This window comes from Staurois parvus, unplaced genomic scaffold, assembly GCF_062004578.1.
Source record: "Staurois parvus isolate SC_StPar_1 unplaced genomic scaffold, SC_StPar_1.0 ptg002686l, whole genome shotgun sequence".
Lineage (NCBI taxonomy): Eukaryota > Metazoa > Chordata > Amphibia > Anura > Ranidae > Staurois > Staurois parvus.
The window spans coordinates 1386779-1411693 of record NW_028320482.1 but is presented as its reverse complement, the minus strand read 5'-3'; the positions used below and the strand labels follow the sequence as shown (position 1 = coordinate 1411693).

Genomic DNA, 24915 nt, shown 5'->3' with positions numbered 1-24915 from the left:
CATCAGCAGGGTCCGGGGAGAGCGGGTATAGTGAATGCCGGGTCCGGGGAGACCAGATATAGTGAATGCAGGGTCCGGGGAGACCGGATATAGTGAATGCAGGGTCCGGGGAGACCAGATATAGTGAATGCAGGGTCCGGGGAGAGCGGATATAGTGAATGCGGGAAGACTGGATATAGTGAATGCGGGGTCCGGGGAGACCGGATATAGTGAATGCGGGGTCCGGGGAGACCGGATATAGTGAATGCGGGGTCCGGGGAGAGCAGGTATAGTGAATGCAGGGTCCGGGGAGACCGGATATAGTGAATGCGGGGTCCGGGGAGACCGGATATAGTGAATGCGGGGTCCGGGGAGAGCGGATATAGTGAATGCGGGGTCCGGGGAGAGCGGATATAGTGAATGCGGGGTCCGGGGAGAGTGGATATAGTGAATGCAGGGTCCGGGGAGAGCGGATATAGTGAATGCAGGGTCCGGGGAGAGCGGATATAGTGAATGCAGGGTCCGGGGAGACCGGATATAGTGAATGCGGGGTCCGGGGAGACCGGATATAGTGAATGCGGGGTCCGGGGAGACCGGATATAGTGAATGCGGGGTCCGGGGAGACCGGATATAGTGAATGCCGGGTCCGGGGAGACCGGATATAGTGAATGCGGGGCCCGGGGAGAGCGGATATAGTGAATGCGGGGTCCGGGGAGAGTGGATATAGTGAATGCGGGGTCTGTGGAGAGCGGATATAGGGAATGCAGGGTCCGGGGAGATCGGATATAGTGAATGCAGGGTCCGGGGAGAGCGGATATAGTGAATGCGGGGACCGTGGATAGAGTGAATGTGGAGTCCGGGGAGACCAGATATAGTGAATGCGGGGTCCGTGGAGAGCAGATATAGTGAATGCGGGGTCTTGAGAGAGCGGATATAGTGAATGCGGGGTCCGGGGAGAGTGGATATAGTGAATGCAGGGTCCGGGGAGAGCGGATATAGTGAATGCGGGGACCGCGGATATAGTGAATGCGGGGTCCGGGGAGACCAGATATAGTGAATGCAGGTTCCGGGGAGAGCGGATATAGTGAATGCAGGGTCGCGGGAGACTGTATATAGTGAATGCGGGGTCTGGGGAGGGGGGATATAGTGAATTCGGGGTCTGTGGAGAGCGGACATAGTGGATGCGGGGTCCGGGGAGAGAGGATATAGTGAATGCGGGGTCCAGTCCGGGGAGACTGGATAAAGTGAATGCGCGGGGTCCAGGGAGAGCAGATATAGTGAATGCAGGGTCCGGGGAGAGTAGATATAGGGAATGCAGGGTCCGGGGAGAGCTGATATAGTGAATGCGCGGGGTCCGGGAAGAGCGGATATAGTGAATGCGCGGGGTCCGGGGAGAGCGGATACAGTGAATGCGCGGGGTCCGGGGAGAGCGGATATAGTGAATGCGTGGGGTCCAGGGAGAGCGGATATAGTGAATGCGCGCTGTCCGGGGAGAGCAGATATAGTGAATGCGGGGTCCGGGGAGACTGGATATAGTGAATGTGGGGTCCGGTCAAGGGAGACTGGTTAAAGTGAATGCGTGGGGTCCGGGGAGAGCGGATATAGTGAATGCGCAGGGTCCGGGGAGAGCGGATATAGTGAATGCGGGGTCAGGGGAGAGCGGATATAGTGAATGCGGGGTCCGGGGAGACTGGATGTAGTGAATGCGGGGTCTGAGGAGAGCGGATATAGTGAATGCAGGGTCCGGGGTGACTGGATATAGTGAATGCGGGGTCCGGGGAGACTGGATGTAGTGAATGCAGGGTCTGGGGAGAGCGGATATAGTGAATGCAGGGTCCGGGGTGACTGGATATAGTGAATGCGGGGTCCGGGGAGACTGGATGTAGTGAATGCAGGGTCTGGGGAGAGCGGATATAGTGAATGTAGGGTCCGGGGTGACTGGATATAGTGAATGCGGGGTCCGGGGAGAGCGGATATAGTGAATGCGGGGTCTGGGGAGAGCGGATATAGTGAATGCGGGGTCTGGGGAGAGCGGATATAGTGAATGCGGGGTCCGGGGAGACTGGATATAGTGAATGCGGGGTCCGGGGAGAGCGGATATAGTGAATGCGGGGTCTGGGGAGAGCGGATATAGTGAATGCGGGGTCTGGGGAGAGCGGATATAGTGAATGCGGGGTCCGGGGAGAGCGGATATAGTGAATGCGCGGGGTCCGGGAAGAGCGGATATAGTGAATGCGCGGGGTCCGGGGAGAGCGGATACAGTGAATGCGCGGGGTCCGGGGAGAGCGGATATAGTGAATGCGTGGGGTCCAGGGAGAGCGGATATAGTGAATGCGCGCTGTCCGGGGAGAGCAGATATAGTGAATGCGGGGTCCGGGGAGACTGGATATAGTGAATGTGGGGTCCGGTCAAGGGAGACTGGTTAAAGTGAATGCGTGGGGTCCGGGGAGAGCGGATATAGTGAATGCGCAGGGTCCGGGGAGAGCGGATATAGTGAATGCGGGGTCAGGGGAGAGCGGATATAGTGAATGCGGGGTCCGGGGAGACTGGATGTAGTGAATGCGGGGTCTGAGGAGAGCGGATATAGTGAATGCAGGGTCCGGGGTGACTGGATATAGTGAATGCGGGGTCCGGGGAGACTGGATGTAGTGAATGCAGGGTCTGGGGAGAGCGGATATAGTGAATGCAGGGTCCGGGGTGACTGGATATAGTGAATGCGGGGTCCGGGGAGACTGGATGTAGTGAATGCAGGGTCTGGGGAGAGCGGATATAGTGAATGTAGGGTCCGGGGTGACTGGATATAGTGAATGCGGGGTCCGGGGAGAGCGGATATAGTGAATGCGGGGTCTGGGGAGAGCGGATATAGTGAATGCGGGGTCTGGGGAGAGCGGATATAGTGAATGCGGGGTCCGGGGAGACTGGATATAGTGAATGCGGGGTCCGGGGAGAGCGGATATAGTGAATGCGGGGTCTGGGGAGAGCGGATATAGTGAATGCGGGGTCTGGGGAGAGCGGATATAGTGAATGCGGGGTCCGGGGAGAGCGGATATAGTGAATGCGCGGGGTCCGGGAAGAGCGGATATAGTGAATGCGCGGGGTCCGGGGAGAGCGGATACAGTGAATGCGCGGGGTCCGGGGAGAGCGGATATAGTGAATGCGTGGGGTCCAGGGAGAGCGGATATAGTGAATGCGCGCTGTCCGGGGAGAGCAGATATAGTGAATGTGGGGTCCGGTCAAGGGAGACTGGTTAAAGTGAATGCGTGGGGTCCGGGGAGAGCGGATATAGTGAATGCGCAGGGTCCGGGGAGAGCGGATATAGTGAATGCGGGGTCAGGGGAGAGCGGATATAGTGAATGCGGGGTCCGGGGAGACTGGATGTAGTGAATGCGGGGTCTGAGGAGAGCGGATATAGTGAATGCAGGGTCCGGGGTGACTGGATATAGTGAATGCGGGGTCCGGGGAGACTGGATGTAGTGAATGCAGGGTCTGGGGAGAGCGGATATAGTGAATGCAGGGTCCGGGGTGACTGGATATAGTGAATGCGGGGTCCGGGGAGACTGGATGTAGTGAATGCAGGGTCTGGGGAGAGCGGATATAGTGAATGTAGGGTCCGGGGTGACTGGATATAGTGAATGCGGGGTCCGGGGAGAGCGGATATAGTGAATGCGGGGTCTGGGGAGAGCGGATATAGTGAATGCGGGGTCCGGGGAGACTGGATATAGTGAATGCGGGGTCCGGGGAGAGCGGATATAGTGAATGCGGGGTCTGGGGAGAGCGGATATAGTGAATGCGGGGTCTGGGGAGAGCGGATATAGTGAATGCGGGGTCCGGGGAGAGCGGATATAGTGAATGCGGGGTCCGGGGAGAGCAGGTATAGTGAATGCAGGGTCCGGGGAGACCGGATATAGTGAATGCGGGGTCTGGGGAGACCGGATATAGTGAATGCAGGGTGCAGGGAGACCGGATATAGTGAATGCAGGGTCCGGGGAGAGCGGATATAGTGAATGCAGGGTCCGGGGAGAGCGGATATAGTGAATGCAGGGTCCGGGGTGACTGGATATAGTGAATGCGAGGTCCGGGGTGACTGGATATAGTGAATGCGGGGTCCGGGGAGAGCGGATATAGTGAATGCGCGGGGTCCGGGAAGAGCGGATATAGTGAATGCGCGGGGTCCGGGGAGAGCGGATACAGTGAATGCGCAGGGTCCGGGGAGAGCGGATATAGTGAATGCGTGGGGTCCAGGGAGAGCGGATATAGTGAATGCGCGCTGTCCGGGGAGAGCAGATATAGTGAATGCGGGGTCCGGGGAGACTGGATATAGTGAATGTGGGGTCCGGTCAAGGGAGACTGGTTAAAGTGAATGCGTGGGGTCCGGGGAGAGCGGATATAGTGAATGCGCAGGGTCCGGGGAGAGCGGATATAGTGAATGCGGGGTCAGGGGAGAGCGGATATAGTGAATGCGGGGTCCGGGGAGACTGGATGTAGTGAATGCGGGGTCTGAGGAGAGCGGATATAGTGAATGCAGGGTCCGGGGTGACTGGATATAGTGAATGCGGGGTCCGGGGAGACTGGATGTAGTGAATGCAGGGTCTGGGGAGAGCGGATATAGTGAATGCAGGGTCCGGGGTGACTGGATATAGTGAATGCGGGGTCCGGGGAGACTGGATGTAGTGAATGCAGGGTCTGGGGAGAGCGGATATAGTGAATGTAGGGTCCGGGGTGACTGGATATAGTGAATGCGGGGTCCGGGGAGAGCGGATATAGTGAATGCGGGGTCTGGGGAGAGCGGATATAGTGAATGCGGGGTCTGGGGAGAGCGGATATAGTGAATGCGGGGTCCGGGGAGACGGGATATAGTGAATGCGGGGTCCGGGGAGAGCGGATATAGTGAATGCGGGGTCTGGGGAGAGCGGATATAGTGAATGCGGGGTCTGGGGAGAGCGGATATAGTGAATGCGGGGTCCGGGGAGAGCGGATATAGTGAATGCGCGGGGTCCGGGAAGAGCGGATATAGTGAATGCGCGGGGTCCGGGGAGAGCGGATACAGTGAATGCGCGGGGTCCGGGGAGAGCGGATATAGTGAATGCGTGGGGTCCAGGGAGAGCGGATATAGTGAATGCGCGCTGTCCGGGGAGAGCAGATATAGTGAATGCGGGGTCCGGGGAGACTGGATATAGTGAATGTGGGGTCCGGTCAAGGGAGACTGGTTAAAGTGAATGCGTGGGGTCCGGGGAGAGCGGATATAGTGAATGCGCAGGGTCCGGGGAGAGCGGATATAGTGAATGCGGGGTCAGGGGAGAGCGGATATAGTGAATGCGGGGTCCGGGGAGACTGGATGTAGTGAATGCGGGGTCTGAGGAGAGCGGATATAGTGAATGCAGGGTCCGGGGTGACTGGATATAGTGAATGCGGGGTCCGGGGAGACTGGATGTAGTGAATGCAGGGTCTGGGGAGAGCGGATATAGTGAATGCAGGGTCCGGGGTGACTGGATATAGTGAATGCGGGGTCCGGGGAGACTGGATGTAGTGAATGCAGGGTCTGGGGAGAGCGGATATAGTGAATGTAGGGTCCGGGGTGACTGGATATAGTGAATGCGGGGTCCGGGGAGAGCGGATATAGTGAATGCGGGGTCTGGGGAGAGCGGATATAGTGAATGCGGGGTCTGGGGAGAGCGGATATAGTGAATGCGGGGTCCGGGGAGACTGGATATAGTGAATGCGGGGTCCGGGGAGAGCGGATATAGTGAATGCGGGGTCTGGGGAGAGCGGATATAGTGAATGCGGGGTCTGGGGAGAGCGGATATAGTGAATGCGGGGTCCGGGGAGAGCGGATATAGTGAATGCGGGGTCCGGGGAGAGCAGGTATAGTGAATGCAGGGTCCGGGGAGACCGGATATAGTGAATGCGGGGTCTGGGGAGACCGGATATAGTGAATGCAGGGTACAGGGAGACCGGATATAGTGAATGCAGGGTCCGGGGAGAGCGGATATAGTGAATGCAGGGTCCGGGGTGACTGGATATAGTGAATGCGAGGTCCGGGGTGACTGGATATAGTGAATGCGAGGTCCGGGGTGACTGGATATAGTGAATGCCTGGTCTTTGTCATGTCTCCACTTTTCTCCAAATTGGGGTTGCAATGCAATTGGCCTTGAATAGTCAAGTAGGAGATATCAGCCTTGGCAGTCTTTTTTTAGCAATCGTTTCTCATTCCTTGGTGCGGGCCTATGCGTCGTGTGTGTTGTTCCTCTGGTCAGACTTCCCTCGTCCCTATGGGATCTCAATTTGGTTCCTCCTGTGTTACAGAAATCTCTTAGAGACCTTACCTTTAGTTCCTTTGACTTGCACGGTTGTGTTTCTGGTTGCCATTACTTTGGCCTCTGAAAGAGGGGCTTAGTGGCTGGTCAAACTTGGCACCAAAGCACAAGTCCCTACCTCCGCTCCAGTCCTGCTAGAACACTGTCCCTCCTGCTGAGGCCCAACCCTTCACCATCTTGTGCCCTGCTCCTTGCCATAGGCCTCCATGTGACATTCACAGCCATAGACATTAATATCCCCAGGGAAGGAATGTCCACACATAAAAGTCGTTTTGATGCTCTTTACTGGTGGTGTTCAGGAAATGGCAATACAGGCACATCACATTTTGGTCTCCTTTACCTAGGGTCATAAGTACTCACAGGACTGTGCTCCCTGAAGTCTCCTCCTTGCTTGGTACATCTCTCTTGGGAACCCTGTAGAGAAGCGGCCTCACAAAGGGATCTCCTGCCTGGCTTTTTGCGATCCGCCCAAGCCCCCACCTCCTGAATGACTACAGCTGGCTCCTACTATGTACAGGTACACTCCATCCAGCCTCCTGTCCACGGCCTACATGTGCCAATTACATCTTCATAGGTGTGGGGTGTTTGGCTCTCATGCCCTTCCCTACCTGACCTATATATGGGTGCTGACTCACCCCTGACATCACTGCAGGAGGGCTCTACCTAAAAGGACCAGGCACCTGAAGACCTTATGTACAGTGACCAGTCACTATTCTGGAACAGAGCTGCCTAGCTAACTACACCTGCCTACAAGCAATTTCTGGTGCTCCATGGTGACAAGGTGATTTTTCACCATGGTGAAGTGGTTTCGGCCTTCCATCTCAATCAGGATGCCTTCTTTTTGCCCTAAGCCTCAACACCCGGGAAGGGGGGGCAAGACTCTCCATATGGTTCATGCTACCAGGATATATTTGAAGTTGACCACCATGATTCAGCAATCACATCCTCTCTGTGCTTCCTGAGGGACCAAGGAAAGGTCACACAGCTACCAAGTCTTCTATTCCCCATTGGATTCGTTGGCTTTTTTCTCAACGTTATGATTGGAAAGGAAAGGTTCCATTTTTATTGGTGATGGCTCTTTCTACCAGGAGTCTAGAAGCCTTGTCAGGGAACCGGGTATGACCAGAAATGTGTGGGAACACAGGCGTTGTCAGGGCTGGAGAGATGGAATGGTCAGGCAGGCTGTATGGGTCTGTAATGCACCATCTGGTGGTACCTCTAGCAACCCACAGAATAGGATTCCCCAGAGTGCGGTGTCTAAGTCCCAGTCTGCTTGTTCACCAGGGCCCCTGATGGTGGGGATGGACTTGGAGCAGACAGAGACCAGGTCTGAGTACACCCACCCGTGGTAGAGGTATCCGCCAGAGGTATATTCTGGAGGAGAGCCTGACGTGAAGAGGTGGATGGGTCCGTGCAGGACGGATGGATGGCTGAGCAGAAGCGTAGTCAGACAGGCCGGGTCGATAACAGTGGGGACAGCGCGGTACAAGGCAGCAGGCACAGAATAGTCGGGTCAGTAACAGGAGATCAGATCCAATGAGGGTATCCAAAGAGAAGTCAGACAGGCCAGGGATCAGGGCAGGAGAAGTCAGCAGAGGTCAGGATCAAAGCAGGGTCAGCATCAGATAGGCAGATATGCAGGAACACAGGATACCAGGTACAGGGACTCATGGGAACCAACACCAAGGCACTGACTGCACGTCTGGCCATTGCTTAAATACACCTCCTGCAATCAGCATCAGGTGATGGCTTGATTGCAGGAGTGAGATTCTGTCTGCTGAGAGCACCCGCTGGCCAGCCCTGGTACTGCAGTCCACAAGGCAGGTGAACCCCAGCACCACCTGTGCTGAGCCCATTCCTGACAAGCCTCCTGGGCTATCCATCATCAGAAGTCAGTAGGTCAGGTTTGCAAAGCTCTTCTTCGATCATCGGTTCACACTTTGCAATGTTTTACCATGTTAGAGCTGCTGAGGGGGCTACCTTTGGTCACACTTTTTTGCAGGCTGCTGAGTGAGGTTCTTTCCTTTTTGGTTATTGAGGCCGCTACCTTGTCTATTTTTTTCCTGGTTGATTAAGGATTCTACCTTTTGTCATGCAGGCTGCTTGAGGTTCCTTCCTGGTTTGGTTTTCCGGGTTTTAAGTGGTTTCGGCCTTTCATCTCAATCAGGAATTTCTCTTACAGTCTCTTTGCTCCAAGCCTCAATCACCAAGCGGACATGGCTGTCCACATATTGGATGTGGTTCATGCTGCTAGGATTTACCTGAAGTTGCCTGCCATGATTTAGCAATCATATTCTCTCTTTGTGCTTCCTGAGGGACTAAAGAAAGGTCACACAGCTACCAGGTCTACTATTTCCCACTGGATTTGTCAGCTCATTTCTCAACCTCATGGTCTGAAATTAAAGTTTCCACCTTTTTCTTTGATGGCTCTCTCTACCAGGAATGTAGGAGCCTCCTGGGTTATCTGTCATCAGAATTCAGTAGCTCAGGGTTGCAAAGCTACTACCTGGTCTTTGGCTCACACTTTCACAATTTTTTGCCTGGTGGATGTTAGAGTCACTGAGGACGCTACCCTTGGTCTCGCAGGCTGCTGCTTGAGGTTTCTTCCTGGTTTGGTTTTCCTGGTTTGAAGTGGTTTCGGCCTTTCATCACAATCAGGAATTTCTCTTACAGTCTCTTTGCCCCAAGCCTCAATCACCAAGCGGACATGGCTGTCCACATATTGGATGTGGTTCATGCTGCCAGGATTTATCTGAAGTTGTCTGCCATGATTTAGCAGTCAGATTCTCTCTTTGTGCTTCCTGAGGGACCAAAGAAAGGTTGCACAGCTACCAGGTCTACTATTCCCCACTGGGTTTGTCAGCTTATTTCTCAACCTCATGGTCTGAAAGTAAAGGTTTCACCTTTTTTGTTGATGGCTCACTCTACCAGGAGTGTAGGAGCCTCCTGGGTTATCTGTCATCAGAATTCAGTAGCTCAGGGTTGCAAAGCTACTACCTGGTCTTTGGCTCACACTTTCACAATTTTTTGCCTGGTGGATGTTAGAGTCACTGAGGACGCTACCCTTGGTCTCGCAGGCTGCTGCTTGAGGTTCCTTCCTGGTTTGGTTTTCCTGGTTTGAAGTGGTTTCGGCCTTTCATCACAATCAGGAATTTCTCTTACAGTCTCTTTGCCCCAAGCCTCAATCACCAAGCGGACATGGCTGTCCACATATTGGATGTGGTTCATGCTGCCAGGATTTACCTGAAGTTGCCTGCCATGATTTAGCAATCAGATTCTCTCTTTGTGCTACCTGAGGGACCAAAGAAAGGTCGCACAGTCTACTATTTCCCACTGGATTTGTCTGCTTATTTCTCAGCCTCATGGTTTGAAAGTGAAGGTTCCACCTTTTTTGGTGATGGCTCTCTCTACCAAGAGTGTAGGAACCTCCTGGGTTATCTTTCATCAGAATTCAGTAGCTCAGGTTTGCAAAGCCACTATCTGGTCTTTGGCTCACACTTTCACAATTTTTTGCCTGGTGGATGTTAGAGTCACTGAAGACGCTACCTTTGGTTACACCAGGTCACGCTGTTGCATGAGGTTCTTTCCTGTTTTTTCTGGTTTGGTTATTGAGGCCTGTTGGCTTGTTGCCGTATCGCCCTCCCCTCAAATTTAGTGCTTTGGGACATCCCTATTGGTAAGGCATAATGAAGCTGCTCTGCGTCCCGTTTATGATGAAGAAAATGGGATTTTGGGCTTACCTGTAAAATCCATTTCTTGGAGTACATCATGGGACACAGAGATCTCTCCCCCCTGTGTTATGGTTTATGGCTTGCTGCAAAACTGAAGTCCTGCCCAGGGGCGGACTGACAACTCATGGGGCCTCTGGGCAATAGGGGATCATGGGGCCCCTGTGTCCTTGCCCAAACTCAAAAAAGCCTATGAAAAAGATAACAGGGGCATCTCATGGGGCCCCCTACTGACCCCGGGCCCTCGGGCAGTGCCCGAGTTTCCAAATGGTCAGTCCGCCCTGGTCCTGCCTGCCGGGGAGGGGTTATGCTTAGGGGGGACTTCCTGTCTTTTTTTTCCAGTGTCCAGTCACTTGGTAGGGGGTACATAACCCCGATTATTAAGGATTAATGAAGCTGCTGTGTGTCCCGTGATGTATTGCAGGAAATGGATACAAAGTACAAAAACACATGTTAAAATGCAGATTTTGGGTCTGAAGTTTAGCTAAACCCCCAAACATATTCTCTGACATCAGAGGCCCTGGAGAATAAAATGGTGGTCATTGTAAAGGTGTTCCTTGTACACAAATCTCACCTTAATATCCCTAATTATTTACAGTTTCTATATTTTCTCCATTTCCTACGTTGTATTGTACACAAATCAATAACGACTCCGCCTCCACATTCCAGACAAGGCATTTTCCTGACCAATCGGATTTCTACCTTTACTATTCCCTGATTTTATTACTGCAATCTTGTTAAAATTATAATTACAAAAAAAAGGATTGAAGGAAAATAATGACCTATGCCAATTCAATTAGTATTATTATTATTATTATACAGGATTTATATAGCGCCAACAGTTTGCGCAGCACTTTACAATATAAGAGAGACAATACAATTACAATACATTTCAGTACAGAAGGAATAGGAGGGCCTGGCTCATGGAGCTTACAATCTAAATTCAATGATGACAAACTTCAATACCCCAAAATTGCTCATAGGTGACGCTTTAAATGTCTTTACAGCTCATCAGTTTAGAGTTAACTGTGAATTATGGCCCAGAGTGCAAAGGTCAGGGGTATATCTTATACAGCTCAGGGTACAGAGTGCAGTAGTCAGGGGTATATCATGTACAGCCCAGTGTACAGAGTGCAGTGGTCAGGAGCATATCATATACAGCCCAGTGTACAGAGTGCAGGGGTCAGAAGTATATTATATACAGCACAGAGTGCAGGGGTCAGGACTATATAATATACAGCCCTGTGTATAGAGTGCAGTGGTCAGCAACATGTCACATACAGCCCTGTGTATAGAGTGCAGTGGTCAGGAGTATGTTATATAGAGCCCTGTGTATAGAGTGCAGTGGTCAGCAGTATGTCATATACAGCCCTGTGTATACAGTGCAGTGGTCAGGAACATGTCATATACAGCCCTGTGTATAGAGTGCAGTGGTCAGGAACATGTCATATAGAGCCCTGTGTATAGAGTGCAGTGGTCAGGAACATGTCATATAGAGCCCTGTGTATAGAGTGCAGTGGTCAGGAGTATGTCATATACAGCCCTGTGTATAGAGTGCAGTGGTCAGGAGTATGTCATATACAGCCCTGTGTACAGAGTGCACGCCCGAACCATACCAGGTTACATGTCCTCAACATAGGGGGGTGTTTTGGGGCAGGGAGGCTCTCCCCTCCAAAGCACCTTGTCCCCATGTTGATGGGGACAAGAGCCTCTTCCCCACATCCATGGTCGTGGTTGTGGGGGTCTGCGAACAAGGGGCTTATCGAAATCTGGAAGCCCCCTTTAACAAGGGGGCCCCCAGATCCCGGCCCCCCCCCATGTGAATGAGTATGCAGTACATGGTACCGCATACCCATTCACAAAAAAAAGTGTAGTGTAAAAAGGCAAGAGACAGTCTTTGACAAGTCCGTCAGTAAAAATCAAAATTAAAAAAATGTCCCCCAAAGTAGATCGAACATCAATTATGATGCCACTGCTACCCGAAAAAAGAAAAAAAAACCCGCTCTGCTCATGACGCTGGCTCCAGCCATCTGATGGCTGCGCCCTGGTGACAGTTCTTAAATACTGTCCTGATGTCACGACCCCCTCCCCCTTGTGACGTCATCACGTGCTGTGATTGATCAAAGCATTGCACCTGAGCTGTGGTCAGGTGCATTGCTTTGCAAATCACAATGCACTGTCAGGGTGCAGTGCATTGTGGGGCGTGGTAGGCAAACAGCCAGCCGAACGCCCGTACAGTTTGTGTGTTCGCCGAACACACGAACGGCCCATGTTTGAGTCATACTTAGGTTCAACTCGAACATGTAGCCCATCACTACTTATAGTTAATGCTGGGTGCGGTAGTCTTTCTGATCCCAATTACTTTGATATTGGATTTGCCCCCCACAAACAAATCCAAATTCTGTCTAAACATGGGTTCAATCCAAACCCAGGTGGTCTGTTTATTGGTCCGTTATTGGTCACCATTAGCAGAAGGATCCCCTTATATTTATCATCGTCATGAAATCATTGTTACTTGGACAGAAGTTGTTCATTGCTCAAGGAACCAATGGAAACCTTTGGAGGACCCCTGGCTGGGAAAGGCTGGACTAGGCAGTAATATATTTCTGTCCCCCTTGGTGGGAGTGGAGGTGACCCCTCTATAAGGATCTACAGTCCATACACACCCAGCACAAGGCCGGGGTCACACTACCAGACGCTTCTCGGGGCTGCAGTTCCTCTGAGCTCCACAAGGTGCTAATCTCACTTCTACCCAGACAGGAAGTCTCTATGGAAGACTGGAAGTGATGTCAGGTATAAATAGGAAGTGATGTCAGGTATAAACCTTATCTAGAGCCCCGATTCCTTCAGCTACACTACCCCCTCAGAATCCTAAGGCCCCATCACTCTCTCGGGGGACACAAAGGGGGACACAGGGAAAGGTAAAGGTAGTCTTTCTGATCCCAATTACTTTGATTAGATTACTGATTATTTTCCCAGGAAGGAAACAAAAGTTCACAGAGGTCCTGTCCTGGGTGGAGGCACTGCCACCTTCATTACCAATCCCACTCTTCAACTTAACGAAGGTCCTGGTCCTCCTATTTATCAACAGCTTTAGAACAGTATCCTGTTTGAGGAGGACCATTTCTCATAACCCCCCAAAAAAGGACTAACCTATCACATTTACTAATATGAAGAAGCTGTCCATGATGTAGATGAGGGTTCCATATAGTATGAGCAGCATCACCCTTCAACCAAGACCTAGTCTGGCAATGCACACAATGACACCAATGAGTCTCTGACCAATCTCACGGTTTGGACGGACTTTCTCCTTTGGATTATTTCCAGGTGACCATGAATTAGAGTTCCAATATCTCCGTGGTGTTCTGCGGACAGATATACATTTCACGATGACTTATGTTGTACAGATTCCTCATGTTCGAGTTCATACTTTGTACTTGTTCAACTTTCCAACCAGGAGTGAATGGACTTGGCAAGATACTCTCCCCAGCTTGAGGACATGTGGCCTGGTATGGTTCAGGAGGGGGCACGCTCATTCCACTCCCCCACCTTTCCTGGGCATCCAGATGAGGGACTGATATGGATATTGGGGGGGTACCTTTTTATTTTTTAGGGTTCCCTCATACCAGACCTGAAGGGTCTACTATGATTTTTTGTGAGGCCCCCCCGCCACAGGGTTTTTTATATTTTGTTGACATTCAGCTGTCAGCCAGGAATCCCCAATTGACAGCTGAATGGGCAATGGGGGATACTTTGCCAGGTGTTAGGGCACCTGTGGCCACTGGATCCCTATAAACCAGCTACAGCCACACTTAGCAGCGGACGTAATACTCCTACAAGAGGTTTGACTAGGCTGAATACCCATTTAGTTCAGTTGTTCGCTACCCCCCCCCCCCCCCCCCACAAACAAATCCAAATTCTGTCTAAACATGGGTTCAATCCAAACCCAGGTGGTCTGTTTATTGGTCCGTTATTGGTCACCATTAGCAGAAGGATCCCCTTATATTTATCATCGTCATGAAATCATTGTTACTTGGACAGAAGTTGTTCATTGCTCAAGGAACCAATGGAAACCTTTGGAGGACCCCTGGCTGGGAAAGGCTGGACTAGGCAGTAATATATTTCTGTCCCCCTTGGTGGGAGTGGAGGTGACCCCTCTATAAGGATCTACAGTCCATACACACCCAGCACAAGGCCGGGGTCACACTACCAGACGCTTCTCGGGGCTGCAGTTCCTCTGAGCTCCACAAGGTGCTAATCTCACTTCTACCCACATAGGAAGTCTCTATGGAAGACTGGAAGTGATGTCAGGTATAAATAGGAAGTGATGTCAGGTATAAATAGGAAGTGATGTCAGGTATAAATGGGAAGTGATGTCAGGTATAAATGGGAAGTGATGTCAGGTATAAATGGGAAGTGATGTCAGGTATAAATGGGAAGTTCTGGGTGAGTGGTGAGGAAGTAGAGAGGAGACGTTGGTGGAAGTGGCAGCAGAGGAGGTAATAAGATATTTCCTATTTACACCAAGTAACCCCCCGTCATGTCCGTCCTCTTCCTCTGTAGTCATGTCCGTCCTCTTTCTCCATAGTCACTGTGACGTCTTTTATCTCCAGCAGATGATGATACACACATATTATTATTAATATTATACAGTATTTATAAAGCGCCAACAGTTCGCTCAGCGCTGTACATTACAATGGGAGACAGAACATGTGACAGAACAATAACAATACAATGTGATACATGAGGGGATTGAGGGCCCTGCTCTTGCGAGCTTACAATCTAGGAGGGAGGGGACAGTGGTACAGGAGGAGATAGCTGTGGGGGATGGAGCGGTAGGAGGTCGGCAATTAGCAGGGGGTGGGGTAGGCTTCCCTGAAGAGATGGGTCTTCAGGGTGCGCCTAAAGAAGAGGAGAGTAGGTGATAGTCTGATGGATTGGGGTAGGGAGTTCCAGAGGATTGGTGACGCTCTGGAGAAGTCATGGAGGCGGGCATGGGAGGAGGAGACCAGGGAACTAGAGAGGAGGTCTTGTGTGGAGCGGAGAGTGCGTTTTGGGGGGTATTTGGCTATCAGGTCGGTGATGTAGTTTGGGGCAGTATGGTGGACAGCTTTGTACGTCAGTGTTTTGAATTTGATCCGTTGCGCAATCGGAAGCCAGTGGAGGGATTGGCAGAGGGGGGTGGTGGAAACGGAGCGGTTGGTAAGGTGGATGAGTCTGGCTGCCGTATTCAGGATGGACTGAAGCAGGGATAGCCTGTGGCGAGGCAGGCCAGTGAGGAGGGAGTTGCAGTAGTCGAGTCATGATATGATGATGGAGTGGATGAGCTGTTTAGTGGTATCTGGGGTTAGGAACGTGCGGATTTTGGCGATGTTGCGGAGGTGGAGGCGGCACGAGTTTGGTAAAGATTGGACTTGGGGCTGGAAGGATAGGTTGGAGTCCAGAATGACACCAAGTACTCTGGCCTGCAGAGCGGGTCTAATGGTGGCATTGTTGGATGTGATGGAGAAGTCAATGGGGGGTAGTGTGGGAACCCAGATTAACCCCTTTAGGGGCACAACATTCCCCCACTTCCGGGGCTGGAACATTCTCCTCATTGTGGAGATAAATTCTAGTAATATGGTCCTCTAAACAAACAGCACTGACAATAAATAGACAAGACAAGGACCATCCTGACCATACATGGCCTACAAAGGGCAATGATGACACTACACAGGCAGCCAATGGGCAATCATTACACTATGCAGCCAACACAATGATGGAGTGCCGGGGTCAGGAGTATGGAGCATAGAGCCCCTTACATTGCTGCTCAGGAGGAAGAAAACATTCCCCAGACTCATGAAGAATATGTTCCATCATTGGTGTCAGAGGGAGGAAAATACTGAGGGTTCTGAGGGAAGTAGAGGAGCTGATGAGATACTGAGGCCGAAAGGCTTTGTGTCCCCCGAGAGAGTGATGGGGCCTTAGGATTCTGAGGGGGTAGTGTAGCTGAAGGACTCGGGGCTCTAGATAAGGTTGGTGGGCAGCAGAGCTCTGAGGGAAAAGGAGGCTGTAAGGCTCAGAAGGACTCCAATGTAGGGAGGAGGGCTCTTGGTCTGTGATGGTCCTCCTAGCTGCACCTACTTTTCAGTCCTCCTTACAGAACTGCCAGAAAAGGAGGGCAACCTTCACCTTTTTACCATCTCACTGGTCAAATAAAATTTCCCATCATACCAAGTGGCATAAAGATGGTGCAGTCCTTCACCCCTTGGTGGGCACTCATTCTTAGATGAGATCTGTTTGTACAGCTACAGCAAGTGGTCAGGGATCAGTGCTGTGCATCAGGGGGAGGCAGTCCAATACCTTCCCATGACACAGGCTCTGGCAGTGCCCGGTGCTGGAATCCGGAGCCCCAGGAACCCACCACAATGCTGTACATTGTCCTGGATACTACAGAATACTAAGTAAGCAACAGACCCCTCCCCCTGCAGGCCTCCTCCTAACCCACACTGGGCTGCAATTGGAGGGAAGAGAACAGATTCCTTTCCCACAGATTTCTACTCCACCACCAGCACCATCCTACTATCCAATCCAATCCCTTCTCTTATTGCAGAGAGTGACAGTGACATCACTCCTGTCAGTCAGCAGGCTGCCGGAGATTGGAGCCTTGCAGCTGGAGTTCTGATAATTATCCTAATTAGCTGGCAACCAGTTCCCAGAGGCGTAGCTAGAACCTCGGTGCAAGAAACCACAAGGGGCCCCAGTGACCTCTGCTGCTGGGGTCCTTCCCTCCAAACCTGGGCCCTTTCCACTGATCATGGGCCTTTTATTATGGTCCTGCAGTAAGACCTTTTCACATGTTATGCAGCAGACACCCTTCCTGCTGTGTTGGGTAGAATTTCCACCTTTTCTTTAAGCCAATCCCGGACACTTTAGCGGCGTAGTATAGAGTTTACATATATTTTTTGATTAACCACTTTCCTTCCGAGCCATGTATATAAACGGCCGGATGGGAGCAGTGCAGGAGCGGATGGCCATTTATAAATGTCCTCCCCGCCAGGGGCGGACTGACCATTTGGCCCTCGGGCACTGCCCGAGGGCCCGGGGTAAGAAGGGGGCCCCATGAGATGCCCCTGGTGCCTTTTTCATAGGCTTTTTTGAGTTTGGGCAAGGACACAGGGGCCCCATGATCCCCTATTTCCCGGGGGCCCCATGAGTTGTCAGTCAACCCCTGCTCCCCACTTCCCTGCTTGTGCGCACTCCCTGGGAGCCTGCTGTATCCACACATCGCTGTACGGGACCCCTGTGTAAGGTCCTGATCATGTGATCACTGATTGGCCAATCAGTGATCACATGAAGAGTAGTAAGCAATATGTCACTTCCTCACATCATTGCTTACTACGTGTAAAATCTGTGAATGATCACAGAGGTCACATGGTACAAGGCTATTCACAACAGCCTTGTACCATGTGACAAGCTGTGACCAATCACAGCTCACACAGTAGTTCTCAATGGCTGCAAGAATGCAGACAGAGAGAAGGAGAAATGATTGCTTTTACAGCCTTTATGGGTGTAAAAGCAATCAGTGTAAATTAAAAAAAAAAAAAAAAAATCTTCATCACCCCCCACAAGTATTACAGTGTCACTATGGTGACACTGTACTGCTAGGGTGACGGTGTGTTAAAAAAACCCATAAATAATAATGTAAAAAAAAAAAAAGCGTATAAAAAAAATTTAGAAAAATGTTAATTTTTGGTTATAAACTAATTTGGGTTATTTGTTTTTTTACTAAAAAGATAACGGAATAAATTTTGGCCAAGATTTATGAAGAAAGATTTTTTTTAAATTTTTTTACTTTTTCATTTACATAGCAAAAAAAATAAAAATCCCAGCGGTGAATAAATATCACCAAAATAAAGTTTTATCTGTCTCAAAAAAATGCAAAAAATTCATATGGGTACAGTGTTGCATGACCGCGCAATTGTCATTCAAAGTGTGATAGCGCTAAAAGCTGAAAATTGCCCTGGACAGGAAGGGGGTGAAAGTGTCCGGACTGGAAGGGGTTAAATAACATTTCTAATCATATGGATTTCCTCATAAGAGCCACCGTTTACACCGGAATCCACCGAGTTCCCCCTTTACACCGGAATCCACCGAGTTCCCCCTTTACACCGGAATCCACCGAGTTCCCCCACACTATAAGGGGGAACACTGCAGACTCTGGTGTAAAGGGTAACTCTGATATAAGGGGGTCTCTGGTAACCAGAGCCCCAACATACATCATAGTTCCCAGCATTCCCCTTTTAATCAGGCTTCCCAGAGTCCTTCTTACATCAGAGTCGGCAGAGCCCCCTTCTTACATCAGAGTCGGCAGAGCCCCCTTCTTACATCAGAGTCGGCAGAGCCCCCTTCTTACATCAGAGTCGGCAGAGCCCCCTTCTTACATCAGAGTCGGCAGAGCCCCCTTCTTACATCAGAGTCGGCAGAGCCCCCTTCTTACATCAGAGTCGGCAGAGCCCCCTTCTTACATCAGAGTCGGCAGAGCCCCCTTCTTACATCAGAGTCGGCAGAGCCCCCTTCTTACATCAGAGTCGGCAGTCTCCCCCCTTTACATCAGAGTCCTCAGCTCCCCCCTTACATCAGAGTCCACAGAGCCCCACAATATCAGAATCCACAGAGCCCCCCTTACATCAAAGTCCACAGAGCCTCCCTTGCATCAGAGTTTGTTGAGGCTCCCTTACATTAGATTCCACAGACCCCCCTTGCTTTACATCAGAATTCGCAGAGCCCTCACCTTACATTAAAGTCCACAAATCTGTCAGTGCTGTGGCTAGGAAGTGTAAGAGAGAGCGTAACAGACACTCTCCTTACAACTGCAACCAGCCACCCTGCCGTGGAGCCGCATTCTGGGCTCTTAGGGCCTCGCCCCCCACAGTTGCGGAACGCCAAGGTCTGGTCGTAAGTACAACCTTTGTAACCCTGGTAGTTCTGGCACTGCAAGTTCTCATTCCTGGACATCACGATGACGCGACATTGACTGCACAGCACTGCCTCAGAGCAAACATGAAGACAGAATAAGGATTGAATTTATGATCTGACATGCTAAGAGTCCTGGGACCTCAAAAATGCAGCAAACACTAAGCAGTCCAAAATTAATGTGTTCCCATGGGGGCAGTAGTCCTGAAATGTCCAGCAACCCTCCTATCCCCCCTCACATCCACATCCTATTATTGTGTGACCAATACCATCCAAATCATTCTTACTTTCATTTCCCAAAGTTATCCGTCTACAAGGAGACCTGTATAGATCACATGATGGCACCAATGAGGATGGAGGAGGACCGGAGTCACATGACTGAGAAGATACTAAACCTCACCCTGGAGATCATCTACCTGCTGACCGGAGAGGTGAGGAGGATTCTGGGAGGTCACATGACATCACTCTTACCTCTATTAATAAAACACAGACCTGACCGAGAGGTGAGGAGGATTCTGGGAGGTCACATGACATCACTCTTATCTCTATTAATAAAACACAGACCTGACCGGAGAGGTGAGGAGGATTCTGGGAGTCTAACATGATGTTCCTATTGGTTCCTCAATACAGAGATTTCCTCTTCTGAAGTCAGGTGATCATATGACCATCACAGTGCCTCCATGTGACCCCCTAAAACCTGAGAGACACAACATGCAGAAGATTCTAGAAGTCACCAAGAAGATGATGGAGCTGCTGACAGGAGAGGTGAGCGGTGCCGGGAATTCTGGGACATTCTCCAGTAACAGACAAGGGATGTGTCTGGATGGTGACTGTATCATTGTGTGTGTCAGGTTCCTATAAGGTGTCAGGGTGTCACTGTCTATTTGTCCATGCAGGAGTGGGAGTATTTAGAAGGACACAAGGATCTCTACAAGGACGTCATGATGGACAATCAGCCGCCCCTCACATCACCGGGTAAGAGGAGACTTTATTGTAAAGGAGAGAGCAGTACGGAGGATCCACCTAGATCCCCCATCATCTGATAAACACATAGAAACAATGGATTCAGTCAGTGTGTGTGTTTCCTACAGATGGATCCAGTCATGGGAACCCACCAGAGAGATGTCCCCGTCTTCTGTATTCCCGGGATTCCACACAGGAAGATCACACCATCCCTCACCATCATCAGGTAGATGGATCCAGTCATGGGAACCCACCAGAGAGATGTCCTTGTCCTCTGTATTCCCGGGATTCCACACAGGAAGGTCACACCATCCCTCACCATCATCAGGTAGATGAGGAACAATCACTGATAGTATCATTAGGATCTGTACATTATCTGCATTGTTACCATTGATGGCATTTTATTATATCTTTCAGAGTGGAATCCTCGGAGATGATAATATTGATGTTAAAGAAGAGTATAAAGAGGAGGATGAGGAGTATGGAGTGATGGAGGAGTTTTCAGAAGGACACAAGGATATGATGGAGCCACCTAATACCAGGAACCCACCAGAGAGATGTCCCCGTCCTCTGTATTCCTGGGATTCCACACAGGAAGGTCACACCATCCCTCACCATTACAAGGTTGGTGGGAAATTGTCTGTGCACTGCAAGTGCAGTTGTTCTAGATCTGAGGGGAAACCCTGAAATGACGGGGAGCTCTGCTGATTTCTATCATCCAGTTATGTTTAAGCAAAAATGCTGTTTTTATTTTCCTTGCATGTGATTGGGTATTCTTTGCAAAGTGAAGTTATACCTAATTTTCTAAGCTCTGGAACAACTGCCCTGGTGATGCACAATATATTTGCCTTACTAAATCAACCCCATTATGTAATATCACATTAAAGCTTTTATTTTACAGATGATATTTTCTCACTCTCTTGGTTTAGGCTGAAGATCTGATAGATATAAAAGTTGAGGTGAAATCAGAAGAAGAAGAGGCGTATGTGAGGGATGATCAGCAGTCTATGGAGGAGGATGGAATAACGGGGACATTTATAGAGGAGGACACTCCTACAGAGATCAGCGCAGGTGGGTCATGAACACTAAATCCATTCCTCCACCCATACTGCTCACTGATTGGTCCAGAGTAGGGCGGGGACTGGGTGATATCAGCCTGTAATCCCCTGGTCACTTTCCTGAGCTGTGTTCCCCGTCCTGTATTCCTGGATTTCTCTCGGATAATCTTCCTTCTCTGTTATCTGTAGATTCTGGGGTTAATCGGCCAGCAACATTTTTTTTTTCACCGTAGACGTTGCTTGAACTAGGCATCTGTAGCATTTGACTTGGGTCTTCTTCCCCATGTCCGGGTCTAACCAGTCCTCTGACAGAACAATTCTCCCAGAGTTAGTTGCTCTGTAGTCTACTGGCTGTGCCGGGTGGAGGGATATGTCTGTATAGTCTCAGACCCAAGTCACTGAGTGCAGTCTCAGGAGATGGGAGGCAGCGGTGTGGGATCTCTGCAACTTGTCTACAGGAAACATTTAAGCTTCCACTGATTACTGAATATGAATATTATGAGTCCTGATCCTTACACTATATACTCTCTGTTGTACATTACATCCTCCTGACCCCTGCACTATATACTCTCTGTTGTACATTACATACTCCTGACCCCTGCACTATATACTCTATGTTGTACATTACATACTCCTGACCCCTGCACTATATACTCTATGTTGTACATTACATCCTCCTGACCCCTGCACTATATACTCTATGTTGTACATTACATACTCCTGACACCTGCACTATATACTCTATGTTGTACATTACATACTCCTGACCCCTGCACTATATACTCTATGTTGTACATTACATACTCCTGAGCCCTGCACTATATACTCTATGTTGTACATTACATACTCCTGACCCCTGCACTATATACTCTATGTTGTACATTACATACTTCTGACCCCTGCACTATATACTCTATGTTGTACATTACATACTCCTGAGCCCTGCACTATATACTCTATGTTGTACATTACATACTCCTGACCCCTGCACTATATACTCTATGTTGTACATTACATACTCTTGACCCCTGCACTATATACTCTATGTTGTACATTACATACTCCTGACTTCTGCTCTCCCCCCTCCCCCCACTGCTATATATACACATAATATGGATTCTCTTTTGTTACACCCATTTCCTACCAGCTGGACATTTTATATCGGATGATGTGATTGGAGCACAGACTTTTACATGGTGATAATAATGTGATAACATCCTCCAACTTTGGACCCTTAAACAGAAAGTGATAATGAGGGAGGAGTCAATACCCCAATGATGGTGGTCTTCAGGATCAGTCCAGTCTTCATCTTGGTTGTTCTCCCCCATCCTCACTCTCTGACCTCTGGTGGGGCTCAGCCCCGCTGTTCTTCATGACTAAATCATGGACTAAATAAGGAAGTGCAGTACTTCTTGTGTTGGGAAGATGGCGATGAGTGATAGAGGGGGAGGGGACCCTCGTCCTATAATCCCCTCATCACTGTCCCTCCTATAAAAGACAGTTCTGGTTGTTTCCTCACTCTCTGACTAAGGTCCATGAATAAAGAAATGACCTGGTAGGAGATCAGAGGAGCCATTTCCTAGTTCCCTTGAGGGTGGAATTGTAAGCTCCTCAGAGACCAAGCTGCCTGGTGTGGGTGGAGTCCTGGTTTGGGGGAACCAATCAGCTCCTGTCTAGTAATCCTCTTTGTCTTTGTATTTTAGTCCATGGCCGGGAGATGAGGAAAACCTCCGAGGATTGTCTCACTTTGTCTCCAGACTGGAAAGTAGAAGATGAGGACATCACACAGTATAGTCCAGGAGAAAACCCGGCTCCCTCCAATGTCCATCCGGCACCACCCAGTGTAGATGGACCTATCCTATCCTATCCTGAGGAACCTCAGACTGTGCGGGACCGGGCCGGTCTTCATACAGAGAAGAGGTTCTCATGTACTGAGTGCGGGAAATGTTTCAAATTTAAATCTGTTCTAAGAAAGCATAAAAGGACTCACACAGGTGAGAAGCCACATTCCTGCCCTGAGTGCGGGAAATGTTTTTCAAACAAGTCCTATCTTTCAATACATCAGAGATTTCACACGGGGGAAAAACCATATTCCTGTCCTGAGTGCGGGAAATGTTTTTCAGGTAAGTCACCTCTTTATAGACATCAGAGATTGCACACGGGGGATAAGCCGTATTCCTGTCCTAAGTGCGGAAAATGTTTTGTGCAAAAATCAGAACTTGTCACACATCAGTGGTTTCACATGGATGAAAAGCCGTTTTCCTGTCCTGAGTGTGGGAAATGTTATTCAAAGAAATCAAACCTTGTGACGCATCAAAGATCTCACACGGGCGAGAAGCCATTTTCTTGTCCTCATTGCGGAAAGTGTTTTTCAGAGAAGTCTTCTCTTTCAATACATCAGAGATTGCATACAGGAGAGAAGCCGTATTCCTGTCCTGAGTGCGGGAAATGCTTTGTAAAAAAATCAAAACTTGTCAGACATCAGAGATCTCACACGGGGGAAAAACCATATTACTGTTCTGAGTGCAGGAGATGTTTTTCACAGAAGTCCAATCTTATTATACATCAAAGATCCCACACTGGCGAGAAGCCTTTTTCTTGTTTTGAGTGCGGGAAATGTTTTGGAACAAAATCAGTTCTTACCAAACATCAAAGGTTTCATACGGGGGAGAAGCCGTATTCCTGTCCCGAGTGCGGGAAATGTTTTTCACAGAACTCCAGTCTTTACAGACATCAGAGGTCTCACACGGGGGAGAAGCCACTTTCCTGTCCTGAGTGAGGGAAATGTTCCTCACTGAAGTCCTGTCTTCCTGTACATCAGGGGTCCCACACAACCCTGGAGGTGTATTAGTGCCTTGAGTGCGGGAAATGTCTTCTAGATGAATGTTGCTGGACATCCCAGCTCTCATGTGGGGAAGAAGCACACCCTGATATACACCTCAGATATACTCCATGGCTGATCTTCATCATGGAAGAAACAGTTCATAAGGAGATCAGAGGTCCCCAAAGACATGGATGAAGTGTGGGACCGGGTTGGCCATTGGTAGCAGGAGAAGAATAAAAATGGAGTCATCACCTGTCATTGGCTGAGTACATTTTGTGGTGGAAAATTTCACAAACATTTAGAGGTCTATTTTTCAAAATTTGTTGAATGAATGTGACCAACATTCGCTCAACCGTGACGAATATTGGCCATAGTTTATTTAACCGCTTCCCGTCCACCCTATAGCAGTAATACTGCTACAGGGCAGCACGGGTTCACAAAATCACATATATATACCCTCCATGTAGGGGGCACACACGGCCCGTGCCGCAATTCGCAGCCTCGGCTGTCAATCACCGGGTCCTAGCCGGTGATTACTCGCCGGCACCAGGTGATTGAGGAGCATTACTGACGAAGGGAGAGAACTGTAAGTAAACAATAGAGATCTCTCTCCTGTCAGCTCCTGCACACTGCTTTGTATGGCTCTGCATAGCAGTGTACTTACAGGGAAACACACACACCGCCCACATAGTAAAACACTCCCAGCACACAGTTAACCCTCTGATCGCCCCACATATTACCCCCTTCCTGCCCAGTGCCATTAGTACAGTGTCAGTGCTTTTTATTAGCACTGATCACTGTATTGGTGTCACTCGGGAAGTCAGTGACACCAAGTCAGTTTCCCCGCCAGTGTCAGAATGCAGAATGTCCACCACAGTCCTGCTATAAGTCACTGATTGCCGCCATTACTAGTAAAAATAAAAATTCCAGTATACAGTATCTCCCAGAAGTGAGTCCCCCCTCACATTTTTGTAAATCTTTGATTCTATCTTTTCATGTGACAACACTGAAGAAATGACACTTTGCTACAATGTGACGTAGTCAGTGTACAGTTTGTATAACATGTAAATTTGTTGTCCCCTCAAAATAACTCA

The 24915-nt window shown here is 49.8% G+C and overlaps 1 protein-coding gene across 1 annotated transcript in view; it reads left to right on the top strand.

Moving 5' to 3' along the window:
* LOC149429913 (uncharacterized) overlaps window positions 1-24915 on the top strand; it is a 195738-nt gene that overhangs the window by 14814 nt on the left and 156009 nt on the right. The window contains 2 exon segments of the mRNA XM_089666363.1: window positions 7229-7409; window positions 22718-23736. Of these exon segments, the coding sequence (XP_089522489.1) occupies window positions 7229-7409; window positions 22718-23736 (1200 nt within the window).